The sequence below is a fragment of the Thunnus thynnus genome, chromosome 4 (genome assembly GCF_963924715.1).
Source record: "Thunnus thynnus chromosome 4, fThuThy2.1, whole genome shotgun sequence".
Lineage (NCBI taxonomy): Eukaryota > Metazoa > Chordata > Actinopteri > Scombriformes > Scombridae > Thunnus > Thunnus thynnus.
In genome coordinates, this window is record NC_089520.1 from 28586568 (window position 1) to 28603760 (window position 17193).

Sequence of the window (17193 nt, forward strand, 5' to 3'; positions counted from 1 at the left end):
AACTTAGATCACATTACAGAGCGGGAGACTTTGGATGATCTGAGGGAGGACGTTGAGTGAAAACAACCACTGCTGCACTAATAGGACACACATTTATGATTTCACAAACAGGCACGCACATGCATACAAACTACAACCCTCATATCCACAGTCGCCCAGTTCATTGGGATACACTTAATCACTTCACTTCACTCAGGGGTGCAACCTGTTCCAGCTGTTGCGGCGTCTGTCTTTTTGGTTCGTCTCACCAACGAATCAATCCCTCCTCACTCTGATTTACTCTGATAAACTTTACCACAAGTATCAGTCATGTATAAGCCTATCTCCTCTGCGTCATCTTATTATCAGCCCCAGTGGAAGTGCCAGAAGATGCTGGAGGTGTGAGAGTGGCATGGTGGGCCATCAGAGCAGCTGATAGGAAACAGGCCTGCTGTTGGATAAAGCACTTGTTTCTGTCGGAGTCCTAAAAACTCACTCTGAGCCACAAATATCTCAGTCTTAATCACACCCAGACTCACAGTCATGGTTGAGCACTTTCTCATAACACTTTCATTGACTTACGTTAACACCTTACACTATCCAGGTATCATCATTCTTACATATAGTATGTACACATCCTAAAATCACTCTGTGTAGAGACAAAGGGACACATTTACAGAAAAAAGAGCTTTAACACTTTAAGACTCAGTCGTCCAGTCGTACTGGTTGAACCAGCTGAATTCTTCCCTCATTTGAATCATCAGGTTTCTCAGCTTGTTAGAGGTTATTGGGCCTCTGCACTCAATTCAACTGCTTTTGAATTTTTGTTTCCTCATTTCTCTTCACCCATGTCTAGATTTGTAAATTCTTCATTAGTGACTCTATCAGCTACTGTTTTTCTGAGCTCCACTTCCCCTGCTTACAGTTAATCTCATTTGATCTACTTGTCCCTAGTAAGCTCAGGGTGTAATAGACAAACAATGTTAATACACCAAATGCAAACTAATTTGTCTGAAGCAATAGTTTTAACCTCTTCATCTAAAGTCTGTCACTGACAACAACAGACCATCTTTTTTTGTTTTACTGGCTGTCTTTATCTCTGATTCAAACCCGACTCTTTCCAGACCTGTTCAAGTTATCTGGATGGGTTATTAGTGCGGGAAAAGACTCGAGGAGGGAGCATGGGATGGGTTTTGGGGGGGCCTGGTCATTTCTTCTGAGAGCCTGGGTAAATAAATATAGCCTGTATCTGAGTCCTATCTGACACCGCAGCACTGACACTGCCCAGGCCCAGACAGACCCATGTGAGACTCTGACAGCAGGATCAAGAGACAGGACTAGTCAGGTGCAGAGTGCCTGGCTTAGGTTTATATTCCTATTTAACAAGGGACCATTCAAGTGAGTGGGCTGTTGGGCTTGACTAAACATTAATTAGTGTCACAAAAATAATGAACTCATAAAATTGCTCTTTATGAGTCATAAAGTACTAACCTCCAAATGAGATAAAACAAGAGGGGATCTCTGACTGCTCATAACTGTTCTAATGTACATCATCTTAATATTTATATACCGTAGCTTAAGATCCACTTTGTTTAGATGCGGTTACTCAAGCTGTTACATACTGCTTAGGAATCTTAGGCATATACTGTATGTTAACCCCATAAGCAAAACAAAATGATCAAATTGAGGTCCAAAGCTTTCATTAAGTAGTAAAAATAGTGAGTAAGTAATGTTGTTTAATAATACAGTACTTGTAATATATGGAGTTATATTTGCATCACAAGTATGCAATAGGACATTTTGAACAGAGAAAATATTTTTGCAAGTGCATAAATTCTATTTTATAGAGAAATTGTCATCATGAGTTGAGTGTAATATAGCTGAGTTCACTATTAGCTCATTTATAGCATAAAATGATGTGTGGCACACTCTGTTCAACAAAATTAGCCTATATCTTAGATTCAGATGAATTTAGGAGCACATTTCTTTTAAAGGAACTACATTCATGGTTACTATAATGGCAGTGTAGTTGGGATCATTAAGTTAGCAAATTAGTTAACTACTGTTTATCTTGCAAAAGCTACCTGCCAAGATAGTTACTGTTGGCACTCAATAGCTTGAGACTAACTTAGAAGCAGAAATTCATAAAGTTTAATAAAACCAGGTATGAAAACAAAACTGTATGAACCATTTACATGTGGCTGTGCTCAGCATTTATGCACAAATATAAAAGCACAGTAATGTTATATGTTCTATTTTTTTTTCTTTATTGAAATATAAAAACAATTGTAAGTTCTTCTTCCACAAAATGATCATATACAAAATATTCATCTTACAGTTTGCAGAAGAAAAGTAAAAAACAAACAAACAAACAAAAAAACAAACAAACCTGAGCTGGAGGGAGTTACCGTTTATACAAAGAATTCAACAAATAAAATTAAAAGATTTATAATTAAGAGTTACCTTCTTGTATTCTAAACTGTACATGTTTCCAAAATAATATAAAATATTCATCAATATGGTTGTCGATGAAGATACACATGTTATTCCAAGAGTCTCACAAAAGGGCATTTATAAAACAAGGTTATCCAAAAACACAATGGTACTTAATTACACCACCTAAAAGTATGAATACAATTAAGAATAACTTTCTTTTTGTCACTCATGTTTGGGTAATCATTTGGATCTGATGATGATGTGGCCAGAATACATATTTTACATAAAGCTACCTGAGGTCAACTCACTCAGAGTTGTCTTACATGACGTCCAGACCAAGAAAACCTGAGATGTTAACTTGCCCAGTGACACAGTTTGTCTTAGCCTGGTTAAAGCTGAGCAGAGGCCTGATAAGGTGGGACTGTTTTTAGGACAGTTCTGAGGAATCCCTTGACGTCATGAGTTGCACGACAGAGTGAGAAGCGTGCGGAGAGTGAGATTTGACTGAGCCTATTTTGAATGTGCATGTGAAAGAGGGACTGGGGGAGAGGGAAAAAAGTGAGAGACCGAGAGATAGGCCTTATGGTGACTCAGCATAACAAGGTCTGCTGGGCCTGTATGACCTCATTCATCAAGCTGACACTCTGCTCTGTTTCTGCTCCTCTTCTGGTGTGATTCACAAGAGAGAAAGAGAAGAGAAGGAGGAGAGAAGGAGCATGAAGAGAAACAGGACCGAGAGCAATGAAGTGGGAAAGTGTGGTAGAGATGTTAGGGGAAGAAGAAAACACAAATGACAGGCAGAGAAATTGAGCAAATAAATGTGTGAGTGAGAACACAACCAGAGAACAGGGAGGTGAGATAGTGAACGATAAACAGTGACAAAGAGAAGAGAAGAGAGGGGGACCAGAGCTGCCTCTCTGCACTAACAACCAGTAAACACAGCAACAGCAGAAACATCAATTCTGTTGAATGCAAGTATGTTTAAACATCTCTGACATGATTCAGCTATAAAAACCGCAACTTGTCCTTTTTGTTGTTGTCTTCTACGGCGTGTCCTAACACTGCATGGCTTTTATCACACTTTTTTTTAAAGCTTACTTACTGCAAAGCCAAGACATCTTCCCAAACATATCTCCTGAACACAAACACACTCTGCTATCATCAGTGAAAAACAAAAAGCTGATTTATTTTATACATCAATACACCTTCCCTCAGCCTGTTTAAGGGGGACTCCAGCAATTTTAAACATAAATGCTAGTTTACTCCTAATGAGGAGTGGAGCACAACCTGGGAAAACAGTTGTGTTGTGTCTTCTGTGTCTGTAGAGCTGCAATGATAAGTGAATATTTAGTTTTCTAGGTAAACTAAATAAATGAAGTAAACTAGAGTAAACCAAATACTAGATAATAGACTAAACTAGACATTGGAGGATCTCAGCTTTGACTCTGGGAAACAGTGATAAAAAATTTTCACCATTTTTGGACCAAACAACTAATCGATTAATTGAGAAAATAATCGGCAGATTAATCAATAATGAAAATAATTGTAAGTTACAGCCCGATGTGGCTGTGGAGGGAACTGCCTGAAAAAATAACCCTGGTGATGTCATCAGGGTTATCTTGGCTTGGGCTCAGACATGTTTGAACAAGTTTGAACAGGAAGTTGACATTATAAAATGAATTTAAAAGATGTGGGCATTTATCAGAGACGGAGGGTCTAAAAAAAGACACTGTCGGCCTTTGCTGCTTCAATTTTGACCTTTTTTTGACATCTGTCTCTGGATGACACCCAACTTAATGAATGTGCAATACTAAATTGCTGGAGTGCTTCTTTAACAAACCTGAAGGATCAGCCTATGAATCATCATGTGAACGGAGACTCGCTGAAATGATAAAAGATACAAAGGCAGGGTTTCCAAATAATTAAGTGCCGAATTTCATGAGTAAATAGGGTCTGAATGGGTTTCAATCAAAACAAAGTACCACAAACACATCTATTGAACTCAGGGCCATATCGTAAATCATTACTGGGTAGAGGAATTACACCCTAGGTAAAGGACAAAAAGATAATTGATGTGTTTTCGTTTCGAACAACCTTGCCTGTGTTTTGTTCTCCAGGCCTAAGTGGGGTTTAGAAGTGCCACATATTCTAAAGTAGCTGATGTAAGCAAGAACCTGTAGAGATGCTGCTGGGAAACAAACTGAGCTTGTTTAGCAAAGTAAAAGAAATAAAAATAAACTGTTGCCTGCAGTTCAGGGTAACAGGGCTTCAAACCTGAAAGACTCTTTACACAAAACTCTACAAAACAAGCGTGTTGGCCGAGGGAACACCCAGCAACCCTGGCAGGTGGTGGTGTTGTGGCTTGATAAAAGTTTGGGCCTCCTGCTCCCCCTCTGCTGCCCCCCTCCCCCCCCTCCTACAGGATCTAACAGCACACACAGCCTTGATAAGAAGCACACACATTTAACTGAACCCTGTAACCCCCCTAAGGGTTTCACAGTATCGTCACAGCAGGGTCTGCATTTCAGTTGTGTTGTAAATACAGTGACACCGTAATAACACACCCTATAAACACAAATAAGTTGTGGTGAGTGACAGAGTTATGGCTCCTTTTTTACTTTTATTTACAGTCAAAGAAAAAGTCTGGAGGCATTTTAAGTACAAATTCTTTATTTTCTTTTTTTTTTTTGGTACGGCTTCTTTGAAGGGACTGCAAAAGACATTTTTATTGAAAAAAATTTTTTTGTTTTTGATGCAACCAGTCATTGATCTACAAACGGGCATCTACTGTAGTTGCCGTGCACCCTGGCAAATCCACTGACATGGTGACAGGACAAAAACATCATGTGTACGACCCCCGTGGATCTGCAGGCATGCCTCTGCAGGTTAAATGACATCAGTGCCACAACTATAGTCATAGTACAAAAAAAAAAAAAAAAGCTATTTTAACTTAGTACCTCTTATAAATACCTACATATAAATATTGTAAATGTACTTGATGACTGAAAACATTTTAAAATGCTGTACATGAATGTCCTTTTTGAGAGCAACAGTTCGTGACAATCTCAGTGAGGAAAAAAAAAAAAACAAAGAAAAAAATAAAAAAACAACACTGGTGTTTGAGCTCAGTGTCAGCTACCTTCTAACATAGATACACAACACGCTTGGTCCCCACCACCCACATACTGCATGTGATTATCTACATCCATCTGAAATTATCAAGATCCAAGTAAACCAGATTAATATCGGCGGCTGAAAACAGTCAGGCCAGTTACAAAAGTGCTGTCTGCACTTGGTTTTGTGGTGGGGGGAGCACTTGAAAAATCAGGAGATTCAAAAAGTAGTTCTCTTTTTTATTTATTTATTTTTTTTCATTAAGGCCTCTTTAATTAAAAGAATAAAAAAAAGTGTAGTCCTGACATCACAGTCCAGTCTCAGAACAATGGAGCTCCCACAGTCCTGTATTCTGAAACTTTCCATTTTGTGAGGTGAAATCTCTCGCTGTCCTCTGGAGGTTTGTTCATGGGGCAGTGCTTTTCCTCACTGTGGGTAGCACAAGGATGGGACTACAGATATGCTGGGAGGATATGCAGTCTTTACCTTGCCCCCCAATCTCTGACTGTCCCCCAGTGTCTTAAAGCAGCAGTGCCCGCCATATCCAACCCAGATACTCTGGAGTCGGGAGGTTACATGTCCCAGACAGCTCTCAGAACATCAATATGTACCATGGACACACATAACTTCCACTGATTGAGCCAAAAAACATGATAACATTGATAATAATGGCATACAAACAATCATTGACGATGACATTAATACAATAATAAAGGACGATACAAATAATAATAATAATAATAATAATAATTAAAAAAATGAAGTGTCAGCTTCTGGAAGCCCTTGGAAGCGACCACATACTTTATGCTGTTTAGCTTCTCAACCTGAACCTTGACAGTCCTCCAACCCCCCTCCCACACTTGACCCTTTAACCAATGAGCAAAGGGCTCATCCTGATCGAATAGTGCAAAAGTCCCACCCCTTTTTCCTGAAAACCCCTGCTGATGACAGCAAGGTCACCCCGTAGGGCATTTTGCCATCCTCTGTCCAAAGATCTGTGACCACTACTCTCTCCTCCACCACCTGTACCACACCTCCTCTTCTCTGCTCCCTTCCCAGCTCACTGCATGCGGTCGGGCTGGATGTGCTGCTGCGGGGCGTAGTGCAGGAAGGTGGGGGCTGGGCCGGCAGCGGAGGGGAGGGTGGGGTGGACGGTGGTCGGGGCTGTGGCGGCGGTGGCTGGGCCGGTGGTGCCTGTGGGGCTGGTGGCGTAGCTGTAACCCAGGAAGCCAGCAGGGGAGGCGGCGTATGGGTATTGCTCAAAGGCGGCCTGGGCGTACTGGGAGTAGGCTGCGCTGTAGTCCAGGTAGGGGCTGGTGCTGACAGAGCTGGAAACCTGAGTGGGCAGCACCAGGCTGGGCTGCACAAAGGCTTGTGGGTAGACGTACTGCTGGGCCAACCTGCACACAGACACAAAGACCAAACAAGGGGCGTCAGACGGAGGGGCTGCAGCAACAGAGCAGAGAAATCCCAAGGCCTGGCCTCTATTGTTTACATTGCTTCCTGAGGGCGAGTGTGTTGAGAATATAAACTCTCTGTAGGTGTTCTGAATTTACAGAGTTTTCACACAGATATCCACTGTTATTAAAAGACTAAATAGACGAGAGGCAGAGGAGGTTGGGAGGTGAGGGTGACTCAACCCTCTGTGTCAGTTAGTAAAACCTACAAAACCTGTTAGGTAGGGCCTCCTGAGGTAGACGGGAAGGGAGGAGTAGGGGGGGGTGAATGATAGAGTCAGCCGTTACTGGCAGGTTTTCAAGCTCAGGCATCAGCAGAGTGTTTTAACAGCTGCTGCTGCTCCTCACTCGCTGAACACACACACACACACACACACACACACACACAAACACACACATATAGAGACAAAAAAGGGAAGTGTGCAAAGGCAGTACAGAAGTAGCAGTCTCCTAGTTCTCACTTAGTGTGTAAATCTCACACAGACTATCACAGGTGATGATGCTAGCTGGGGGAGGTAACGGTGGCGGGGGAGCTCATCAGGGCTGGATGCCAGGCCCTGCCGGGCCCCACGGGGTGGCTCTCAGATGTAGATGATTAGAGCTGTGGGGCCTGGGGACTACACTGCCTCTCCTTCTCTTTCTGTCTTTGCTTTGCCACTCCATCCATGGAGGAAAGGGGAGGAAAGGGAAGGGGAGGGGAGGGTGGTGGTGGCTTTAGAGGTCTATTTTTACTCTGGACTTGAAGTATCTCTCATGAGTTTGTTCTCTGGAGGGAGGGTGGTGGCAGAGGGTGGTGGCAGAGAAGAGAAGACCCCGCCTTGTCCATATACAGGGTGATGTAACGATGATTTTACAGTTTGGGGGAAAACATCCACTGACACACACCCCAACACAAAGACAAGATAGTCACAACACATGTCACTTTGACTTACGCTCTTCAGCTGCATCTCAGTACTGATAAAAATCTTCCTTTCATGTACTATCATACTGCATTTCATTTTCAGTCTTTTTTTCCCCCCACAGATTCAGTCCAGGAGAAGAACAGGATCAGTAATGAGAGGCTGCCATAAAGTCAACACAGCAAAAGATGGAAGCATGCATGGATAGGGATGTCATCACGCTCTCAAACACACACACACACACACACACACAGCCTCTCCAATCCCCAGCCCCCCCCCCTCTTCCACCCACCCACACACCAGTTACCACTGCAAACCCCAAAACCATGCCATAATAGGGAAAGAGTCACACCGCAATCAGCATAACCTCTTCAGTTCATATCACACACACACACACAAAAAGGGAAAAAGATAAAAAGGCACTTCAATCCATCACAGCACACCGCACTGCACTCTCAAGCCATCACTGGCACCTTGGAGAGAGGCTGGCTGAGCGAGGGGGGAGCGGGCGGGCAGGCAGACATTTTCTGTCAAACCCCCTCCTCGGGACTAGTCCTGTACTGTGGGCATCTTCTGATCCTGGTGCACTGGTCAGCTGGCAGCAGACAGCAACCGTGGCGGAGGGTTGGATAGGAGGATGGCAATGATTATTGTCAGCAATAACAAAAAAAAAAAAAAAAAAAAAAAAAAAAAGGTCCTATTGTGTCATTACGTCAATACAGGGAGTATAAGTGAGAACAGAAGTGCAATCTCTCCATTAAAAATGAAACTGTTGCATAAGCGAGATTCCCTGAAGTTCAGGAAAAATAAAATTAAATATTCACACCTATAATAAGACATTAAAACATACACAAATAGACAGAAGAGGAACCTGCATAAATGGCCTGTTTTTCCCAGCATGAGGAGAACATTTGGAACAAACAGTAGAGCAGAAACAAGTTACAGCAACTCACCCAGACATCTGGCGAGTATAGGTGAAAAAAAGCCATAGTGTCAGTGCCCTGAACACATAAAACCACACTACAGTGGCAATGTAGCCAGTAAGCATAAGCAAATGAAGGCAACCCCCACTCATGAGCGCAATCTACCCTTTGCCCTCGCAGTGCTATTGAGCTACTTACAAAGAGGCATTCACTGTCACACACAGCTTTCAAAGATGACTATACATTAACGCTGTGGGGCATATGTACTTTCACTCGCATCATGTATAATGAGCCTGCCTTCTCTGTGGCCTTGGCAGTGTTTTGCCATAGGCAGTTTGCCGTAATCTGGGCTTAAAATCAAGTGACCATGTATAGGTAGAGTGGAATGGAGAATAATGTAAATAATGCAAGCCTAAAGGGAGGTAAAAAGAGACAAAGCGCTCCTCTGGTGTGTGCAGAGAGATGGAGATGTTAGCTGTAATTTTCTATCTAAAAAGAGAAAAGAGTGATGGGGGACCAAGCCAATTCAGGGACAGTAGAGAACTCCCGGGGCCACAGACATGCCAGATGCCAACTGGATTGTGGGATGGTGGCAGGGGAATGTGGACGATGGCCAGAAGATCAGAGGTCAGCTGGTTTTGTGCTGACGGCCAGTCTGTGTGCCACTCTGCGGATGGCAGGCAGAGACACGAGAGAGACACACTCACCAGAAAAACATTGGATGCTATAATAATCATTACAAACACAGGCCCGGAGTAGCCATGATTAATGAAGGCCACATTATGAGTTAATGTGAAAAGCCTGAGCGATATCACACCGAGCTGCTAAATATTTCTAAACGATAACGCAAATGACCTTCAGCACATGACTCACTGCGACACACAGTGTGAAAACAGATGGGGTGGGGGAATCAAACAACACCTTACAACACTTGTATGAGGACTTGATATTCCTTCCCCTCTTTGTTCAGAGGGATTGTGAATATTCTTTGAAAGCAAGAGGGGGGGGGGGGGGAAGGTGTTTTGTTTGACACCTGTAGAGGTGTGTTTCCTAGGGAACACACTGCCTCATTAAGCATTAGTCCCAGAATACACCCCAATATACCCTCCCCCTCAATCTTCTCTTTAAACCCCCTCCCTTACACCCTCCCAGTCTCACAGAGGTGTCAGTTTTCAGCGTCTCCATATGATACGCTGGTAGTGGCAGCAAATTTAAGTAAAACTCAGTGGAAGAGGAAGAAAAAAAGGATGAAGAGGACATGGGAAATGACCGGGCTGTGGATGGAGAGTGGAGGAGGTGATGCATGAGAAGAGATGAATCTGCAAGCACACTGACAACTCCTCCCCTCCCCATCAAAACAATGTTCCTGGCCTCAGTGACCCCCTCTGGCCCTCACAGTCCAAAGCATCTGCTGACCACAGCTATATACACACACACACACACACAAACACACATACACACATAACAGTGGTAAGTCTAAACCAGCCACACCACCGCTACATGCAATACTCCAGTCCTGCTTAAAATCCTACTTCAGACCATGTCCTCACACCATATGTTGTTAAGGGGTTTGGGGTATGAGGGGGGAGAGGAGGGGCTGAAAGAAAAGCCACTTGTGTGCTGTGCATCTAGGGAGGCCTGCGTCTGTCACCCGCCATACAGAGGCAGGCAGACAGGTGCTCCGTGTGCCTCTCTATGTCTCTGGGGTGGTGGTCATGGGAGATTAGTGCCTGGTGCATATTAGAGGATTTTCAAATCTTGACTGATTTTAAAAACGTGGGAGACTACAGACATAACAATAGATTTAACCGATTTTTTATATTTGAATGGTAAGAACGCACACACTAGATGATTCAGTCAAGATGCAGGACCACACACTTTCAGAGCGGTGATTCCAGGGACTTGGAATCTCACAGAAACTCGCATAATCGAATGTGACTTCAGAAAAAAAAACAAACATGGAGGCGACTGCCATGATCAACTGGTGTGTGCATTGTTTTGCACCAAAAAAAAAACAAAAAAAGAGAAATAAACAGTGGATGAAGTCATGGCTGAGAAGATCGAATTGTTATACATTTTGCAGCGCGAGCTGGAGTTGGAAATAAAGTTTTATTGTACGCAGGTTGGTGACGCTTCTTGGTCATCTCTCTCTCATTGGCTATTGCGGGTTTCTGCTCAATATTCCATCGATGTTCCTTTCACACTACAGGATGTCAAGTCCTGAATATGAAACATGTTTGATATTTAGGTTTCGAAATCAGGACTCCGATTCTAGTCGGTAACATTAAGATTATGTCTGAAAACCTCTCACACTACAGGATCATTTGGACAGATAATCTGTTCAGACCGGCCTCCAATCGGGAACACCCCTGCAATTGTTGGGAGGAGCGAATCGGACCCAAACTCTGTCCAATTACCCTCTAGTGTGGGGCCAACATAAGGGGGTGTAAAAGGCTGTAATACGAGCCAGCACCTGTCAGACCTCAAAGCACCGCTGTGCTCCACGTTTCAAACTCTCGGGGGGTTTTGGTGCCATATACGATTGCTATGGTAGCAGGACATGGGAGGGACTTTCCAGTGTCCTTCTAAGGTCTTGGCACATGATGGGATCCTAAATTTATCATTCAGACTCTATGAGATCTTACTAAAGAGGAAATGGATGATAGAAAGTCATTGCCAGTTCAAGTGTGTCTTTTTGGGTTCAGTGAACTCTAAAACCACTAAATCTTCTCTGTGGACTATCTGCTGCTAGAGCTGCAACTAATAATCACTTTCATTACTGATGAATCTGTTTGTTAATTTTTCAATTAATCAATAGTTTAGTCTATAAATTGTCATAAACTATGAAGAATGTCCATTGTAATAGAGCTAAAGGTTACGTGCTGAAGTTGTTGCAATGATATAAAACAGAAAAGCAGAAAATTCTCAAATTTAAGAAGCAGGAACAAGCAAATGTTTGACATATATGCTTGAATAATGACTGAATTAACCAGAAATGTTGTTGACTGGTTTTCTGCAATCAAATAATGAACTATTCATTTCAGCCCTCGTCATAGTTTAAGACAGAAATTTTGTAGTTTGTATACTTTTATGAGTTTGTATATCTATAAGCACCAAATCTGTTCACAAAACCACTCCATAAGGACAACTTGGCTTTTCTTGAAATCTCCCAAACAGACTGGAGGTCTTGAGTGTAAAATATGAATGGCTTTGAGCTGTAGCTTGAGGGATGATATCTGAGAGCTGCAGGGGGTGAGGAGAGTCATTACAGCAGTGAAATGCTCATTAGCTGCTCAGTAGACCATGGCTCCTAGACGCTATCCAGGCTGTTTCTACAACACAGCCACTTCTAGGAAACCTTCTCGGTGACAGAGCCCACTCAGGGCAGGTACACGAGTCAAGAGGCTCCTGACAGAAGTTAACAAGTGAGTCAAACATTCACCTCTGGAATGCTCCTCTATTATCACAGATATGTGAACAATCTCCCTGGCTAGCAAATCTCAAATATGCTAATAGACAACTTTCTGGAGTTGCACACAGACACAAACTGACATGTACTTTCCAGAGGCCCTGTTTGTCAAAGAAATAGTAGCCCAGTGGCGTTCGCACAGAGCATAATACAAGAGAACACAACAAGCGCCCACTCCCGCTCACTTACCCATACTGCCTCTGGATGAGTGCTGGGTGAATGGGCTGCACTCCGATGGATATGCCTGGAAGATAGGAGGCCGGCTGTCAGACACACACATTTGCATTTACAGAGGAGGACCAGAGAACAATACACAGAGGGCATGAAGAGACAGAGAAAGAGCCTGTTTCAAACTTACCACCAACAAAATGGGACAACATTTTCAAATGTGCAGTAAGCAACAGCAGAAACGTGAATGTATTTGGAGAAACTGAAAGTTATTTGTTATGTAAGTAGGAAATCTGCTGCATATGGACAGTATGGATTGTTGTATTGAACGCAGAGACCGTTTGACTGTTAAACTGTCTGAAATGTTGCGTGATGGGTATGTATATCTTATGTTCTAATCAGCACTGGTTGATTAATACAGGAGCATAGTCATTTCTGTGGTTTTATGGAGGAATAAACCGAGCCTTGAAGTACTTCACCTGTCTGTATGCTACGTGGCTTGGCACCCAGGTAGGCCAGGTTGACATTGGCCTTCCTGCCATCTATGATGGGGTTGGGATCCTTGCAGGCTCTCTCAGCTGCTCCTCGGTCTGTCATTGTTACCTGGTGAAAGAATCACACACACACACACACACACACACAAAAAAATCATTATCTCTCATGTTACAAACCAACCATTGCATGGTGGCCGCGGCTGGTGACACATCAACTACCTAAGTCAAGGACAAAACTAGTTGAAACACATAAAACAGGCCTTGGTCTGTTGGTCTTATCATAAAAATGCCCCTACAGGCCGTTCACAGTCAAGATTCTGTTTCTCTGAAGGAGAAAGGAAAGTACGAAACAAAGCACAATGATTAGGCTTTGAAAACTGCCCACAGCAGCAGCAGCCAGCCACTTGACTGCCACTCAGCCATGGGCAGACCTGCTGAAATATGGATCTGGGAAGAGTAACAAGGAGCTTATCTAATTAGGGACAAAATATTAAGGAGATTGGTATTAGTCCCCCCCTCCTCTGTCCCTCCTGGCATTAGACTAGCCCTTCTGTTTTGATTGCTACTTTCTGCCAACTCAGAAGGTTCAGTCACCTCGCTGTGTGGACCGAGCGGCAAATGTAGGCCACAGGCTTGCATTGTTTAAGAGGACGTTTTTAAAAAAAAAAAAAAAAAAAAAAAGCAGTATGCCTCTTCATAGTGGAAGGATCTGGAACAAAGCCCACTCCAGGGTTTGTGTTGTGAACACACAGGAAGGACTGAGGCTGTGTTTACACTGTGAAGAGCCTTGCTGTGGGGGGTTCAACTAATCCACCTCTGAAGTGTGTTTAGAAAAAAGGTGGGCTCAGCTTTTGGGGCGCCTCCCGCCCCTCCTGCCAGCAACCTTCCCGACTGGAACGCTCAGAAACAGAATTAGCAGGTTGCCTCATGCCACACACACAAAAAAAAAAAGTTTGCAGAGTATAAAGCGCTGATCACTTCACTGCGGGCGTGTGTGTGGCAGCACCCACATCACCCTGAGCCTGTTCGACCTGAAACACCAGCCTCAAACCTCACCGTTTGATAGCAACTAGCCAGAGTTAGAGGGCCGAGGTATAAACACTAAGCAATTGTCTTTCAATTCTGCCTTTAGAAGTAAACATGCACACTTAACAGTTTTCCATTCCTTCTTTGGCCTGACAGTACATTAGTGCTGATGTGTCTTTCCGAGGTTTTCGTAAATATTTGCATTTCTTGCACTGCTTCTGTTCTTTGTGTCAAAGGAAGAATGGCTGTCTTTATCTGCTTGGAACGGGATAAGACACCTATTAGTGAAGACTCAATCAGACATCAAGAGGTTCCTGGGATGTTTTTCATTAGTCTGACCATAAGCAACTGTGGTCAAGGATTCATTTATGATTAATGCACTGGTAAATGGAGCTTTTTCCGCCACACACCATCTGAGAAACTCAGAAGGCAGGCAACAGAATAAGTCGTTTATGTTTTACGAAGTTCAAAGAACTTTCTACGGCTTGGACTGTCCGCGTGCTCTAAAAGATAAGATCAAAGGGAATTTTATCATAAATTTGTAGAATAGGAGAGAGCCAATTTGTTGATATTGGAATTTCTTCTCTTGGCAGCCCAGATTTAGTGTAAATCAAGTGATACGGCCGGCTGCTCAGGTCCTTGTCAATGAAGGGTAGGGTGTGCAAGGTCAACCTCCCCACTTCTCCAAAATAACCATATAAAGCAAGCAAGAAGTGCAGACTGTCTCTCTCTCTCTCTCTCTCTCTCTCTCTCTCCCTCACACACACACACATAAGCCATAAGCCAGGCTGTTGAGGGGTGAGTGAGGGGGGACTTCATTGGGGGTTTAGGTGGGGGGACATCAGACATATGTTGAAATATAATCTCCTTAGTTACCCATCAACTTGTGTGATCCCTCATCCTCATTAAGCTAAAATAACAGCCAGTCAGGCAAAAAAACTGAGATGCTGTGGGCTTAAGCTTCACTGGAGGATTGACTTTGACATGGATCTGAATGATTACACACAGCAGATGTTACCAGTATTTATATTTACTCATATACATAAAGAGGGAAAAAGAGGGACATGAGCACATAAAAAAGGTGATTGTCATGCAGACACAAAAGCACTTCAAGCATGTTTTAATGACAAATGCTTGTAAAATATCTGCATCGCGGGAATAAAGCAAATAAGGAACTTAATAATGGTGTGATACTGTTCAGAGTTGTGAATGAGAGCAGCGCGGATGTGACGGTGCATGACTTTTATCTGGTGCTACTTACAAAGCCGTATCCTCTGGATTTACCGGTCTGTCTGTCCGTTATCACCACAGCCTCGTCAATGTCTCCAAAGGCCTCGAAGTATTTTCTCAGTGAGGCATCGTTCGTGTGGTAGGGCAGCCCGCCGACAAAGATCTTGGTAAAAGTGGTGTCTTTCTGAAGCGATGTGGGATGCATGACGTCCAGAGCTCCGTTCATGAACTGATGCAGAAGCATTGGTCAGCCGGACAGAAGACCAGAGGCACGCTGAAGCAATTCACTAAGCGCTTAATGATGTTCCTGCATCGGTGAAACAAACTCTCTATCACGCTACACGATGTTGCTGTAGTTTGTCCTCTCGTGTTACGACCGTCGCTCAAACTTGTAGCAACCTGATGACATCTATGATTCACGGTGCGTCAACTCCTCCGGTGGTTGCTGCTTTGCCCCTGTGAGAAAATGTGCCGGGACGTTTTATATGCCGTAGACGTAACCCCGCCCCCACACAACTCTTGACCAATCGGTGAAGACTCTGAGTGCCAACTTCGGGTATCGGCCCCTCCTATTGGTCCGCCCACCACTGCGCTCTGCTGCACCTGCTTTTGTCTTTTACAACACAAAGAGAAACATACTGTACGGCAGAAAGCGCGGCCGTCACGGTCTGTCGCGAGATTTGCAAGGAAGTAGTAACTTTAATTTTAACCCACGTTTCAAGTGATTATTTTAACCCAAACCACGATGTTTTCCTAATTGTAACCGAGTGTTTTTTATGCCTAAACCTAACCAGACCTTAACCACAGCGCTGTCACAACATAAAACAGAGAGACAAGGATGTTTTGAAGCGGCTCGCAAGAGTTTTGCAAATCTAGAGTCATCTTGACACGAACCCCCACCACATGGTGCATTGTGCTGCTGTAATGAGGAAGTAACCGGTTTAAAACACCTTTCCAACTTTTGAAAAGTAGCAGTTTAAGTTGTTATTTTGTAACCATGACATGGCACAAACAGCCTGAGGAGAAAGCAAAGATACACAGTGTGCTTTTATTTAAGCCTTAAAGATCCCTCCAGACATGTTTTAAGATGTATGTAAAATACTCTACTTTGAAAAATAATTAGTGTCTGATATGGTTTCTCCACAAAAAAGTTCGAGTATCTTGTCAAAATCCTTAAAATTATATCTAATCCTTCTCCCACATTAAAAATGAAAGAATCTATAAATATGCAAAAAATTCTCATTTCAGAACTTAACTGCTGGACACAAGATGTCTCCTACTTCACTGTAAAGTCCATTCTCAGTGTATGAGTACTCCAAACTATTTATGATGTGGCAAATCCTGCTTTTAGTCTCACCCTTTAAAATCAGATTTTCAATGAGCGCAGAGAGATTTTCCACTTTCAGCAGATGAATGTGAAACTGCTTTCTAGTGTCAAACACTGCACATACTTCATTCTGCACAATGAAACTCAAACATCCAACTGTAGGAACAAGAGGAAAAACATTTTTGAATGGAGGGGAACTTTAAATTTTTACCTAAACAAAAGAACAATGGTAACATCACCGGCCTGATGAATGAGACTGTAACCTTCATTTTAACCAGTTTGCATCACTTCATATACCTATATGGATTCAGGATTATACTTTACAGTCCAGTCAGTCGATTAGTGATTTTACAGTAATCTTCTAGTAGTATTTTCTGAATCTTCCTATAATCAACATATTATAGGAAGACAACATATCAACATATATTATTATATTCTGTAGCATTGTGTTAGGTTACAACACACCGTAAGGGTTGCTGTGGTTATTCCTGGTTTTTGGAAAGGTAATGTCAAAGTCATAAGGCAAGTTCACATGACTGTGTCCCTTTGTGAGTGACTGTAGACTGACTAAAGTACAATATGACAAATTTCATTGGGCTTGCCGACCCAGGCTACCTTCAATTACCCTATCATAAAAGCAAATGATTGGCACATTTTGCAAGAATAAGGGC

At 42.9% G+C, this 17193-nt stretch overlaps 1 protein-coding gene across 1 annotated transcript; it reads right to left on the minus strand.

Moving 5' to 3' along the window:
- Positions 1-5063: 5063 nt before the first annotated feature.
- On the minus strand, positions 5064-15667 carry LOC137181965 (RNA-binding protein 38-like). Its single transcript, XM_067588123.1, has 4 exons — positions 15227-15667; positions 12925-13048; positions 12467-12521; positions 5064-6929 (listed from the first exon to the last, which is right to left on the minus strand). Exons 1-4 carry the CDS (start codon positions 15437-15439, stop codon positions 6590-6592), a joined length of 732 nt encoding a protein of 243 aa, XP_067444224.1. The 5' UTR covers positions 15440-15667; the 3' UTR covers positions 5064-6589.
- Between the last annotated feature and the right edge of the window lie 1526 nt (positions 15668-17193).

Coding starts and splice junctions, on each gene's coding strand:
- LOC137181965 (XM_067588123.1), bottom strand. CDS start 15,439: ATGCTTCTGCATCAGTTCATGAACGGAGCTCTGGACGTCATGCATCCC. Junction 13,049..15,226: donor AATCCAGAGGATACGGCTTT/GTAAGTAGCACC, acceptor TTCTTTCACCAG/GTAACAATGACAGACCGAGG. Junction 6,930..12,466: donor CTCATCCAGAGGCAGTATGG/GTAAGTGAGCGG, acceptor GTCTGTGTGCAG/GTTGGCCCAGCAGTACGTCT.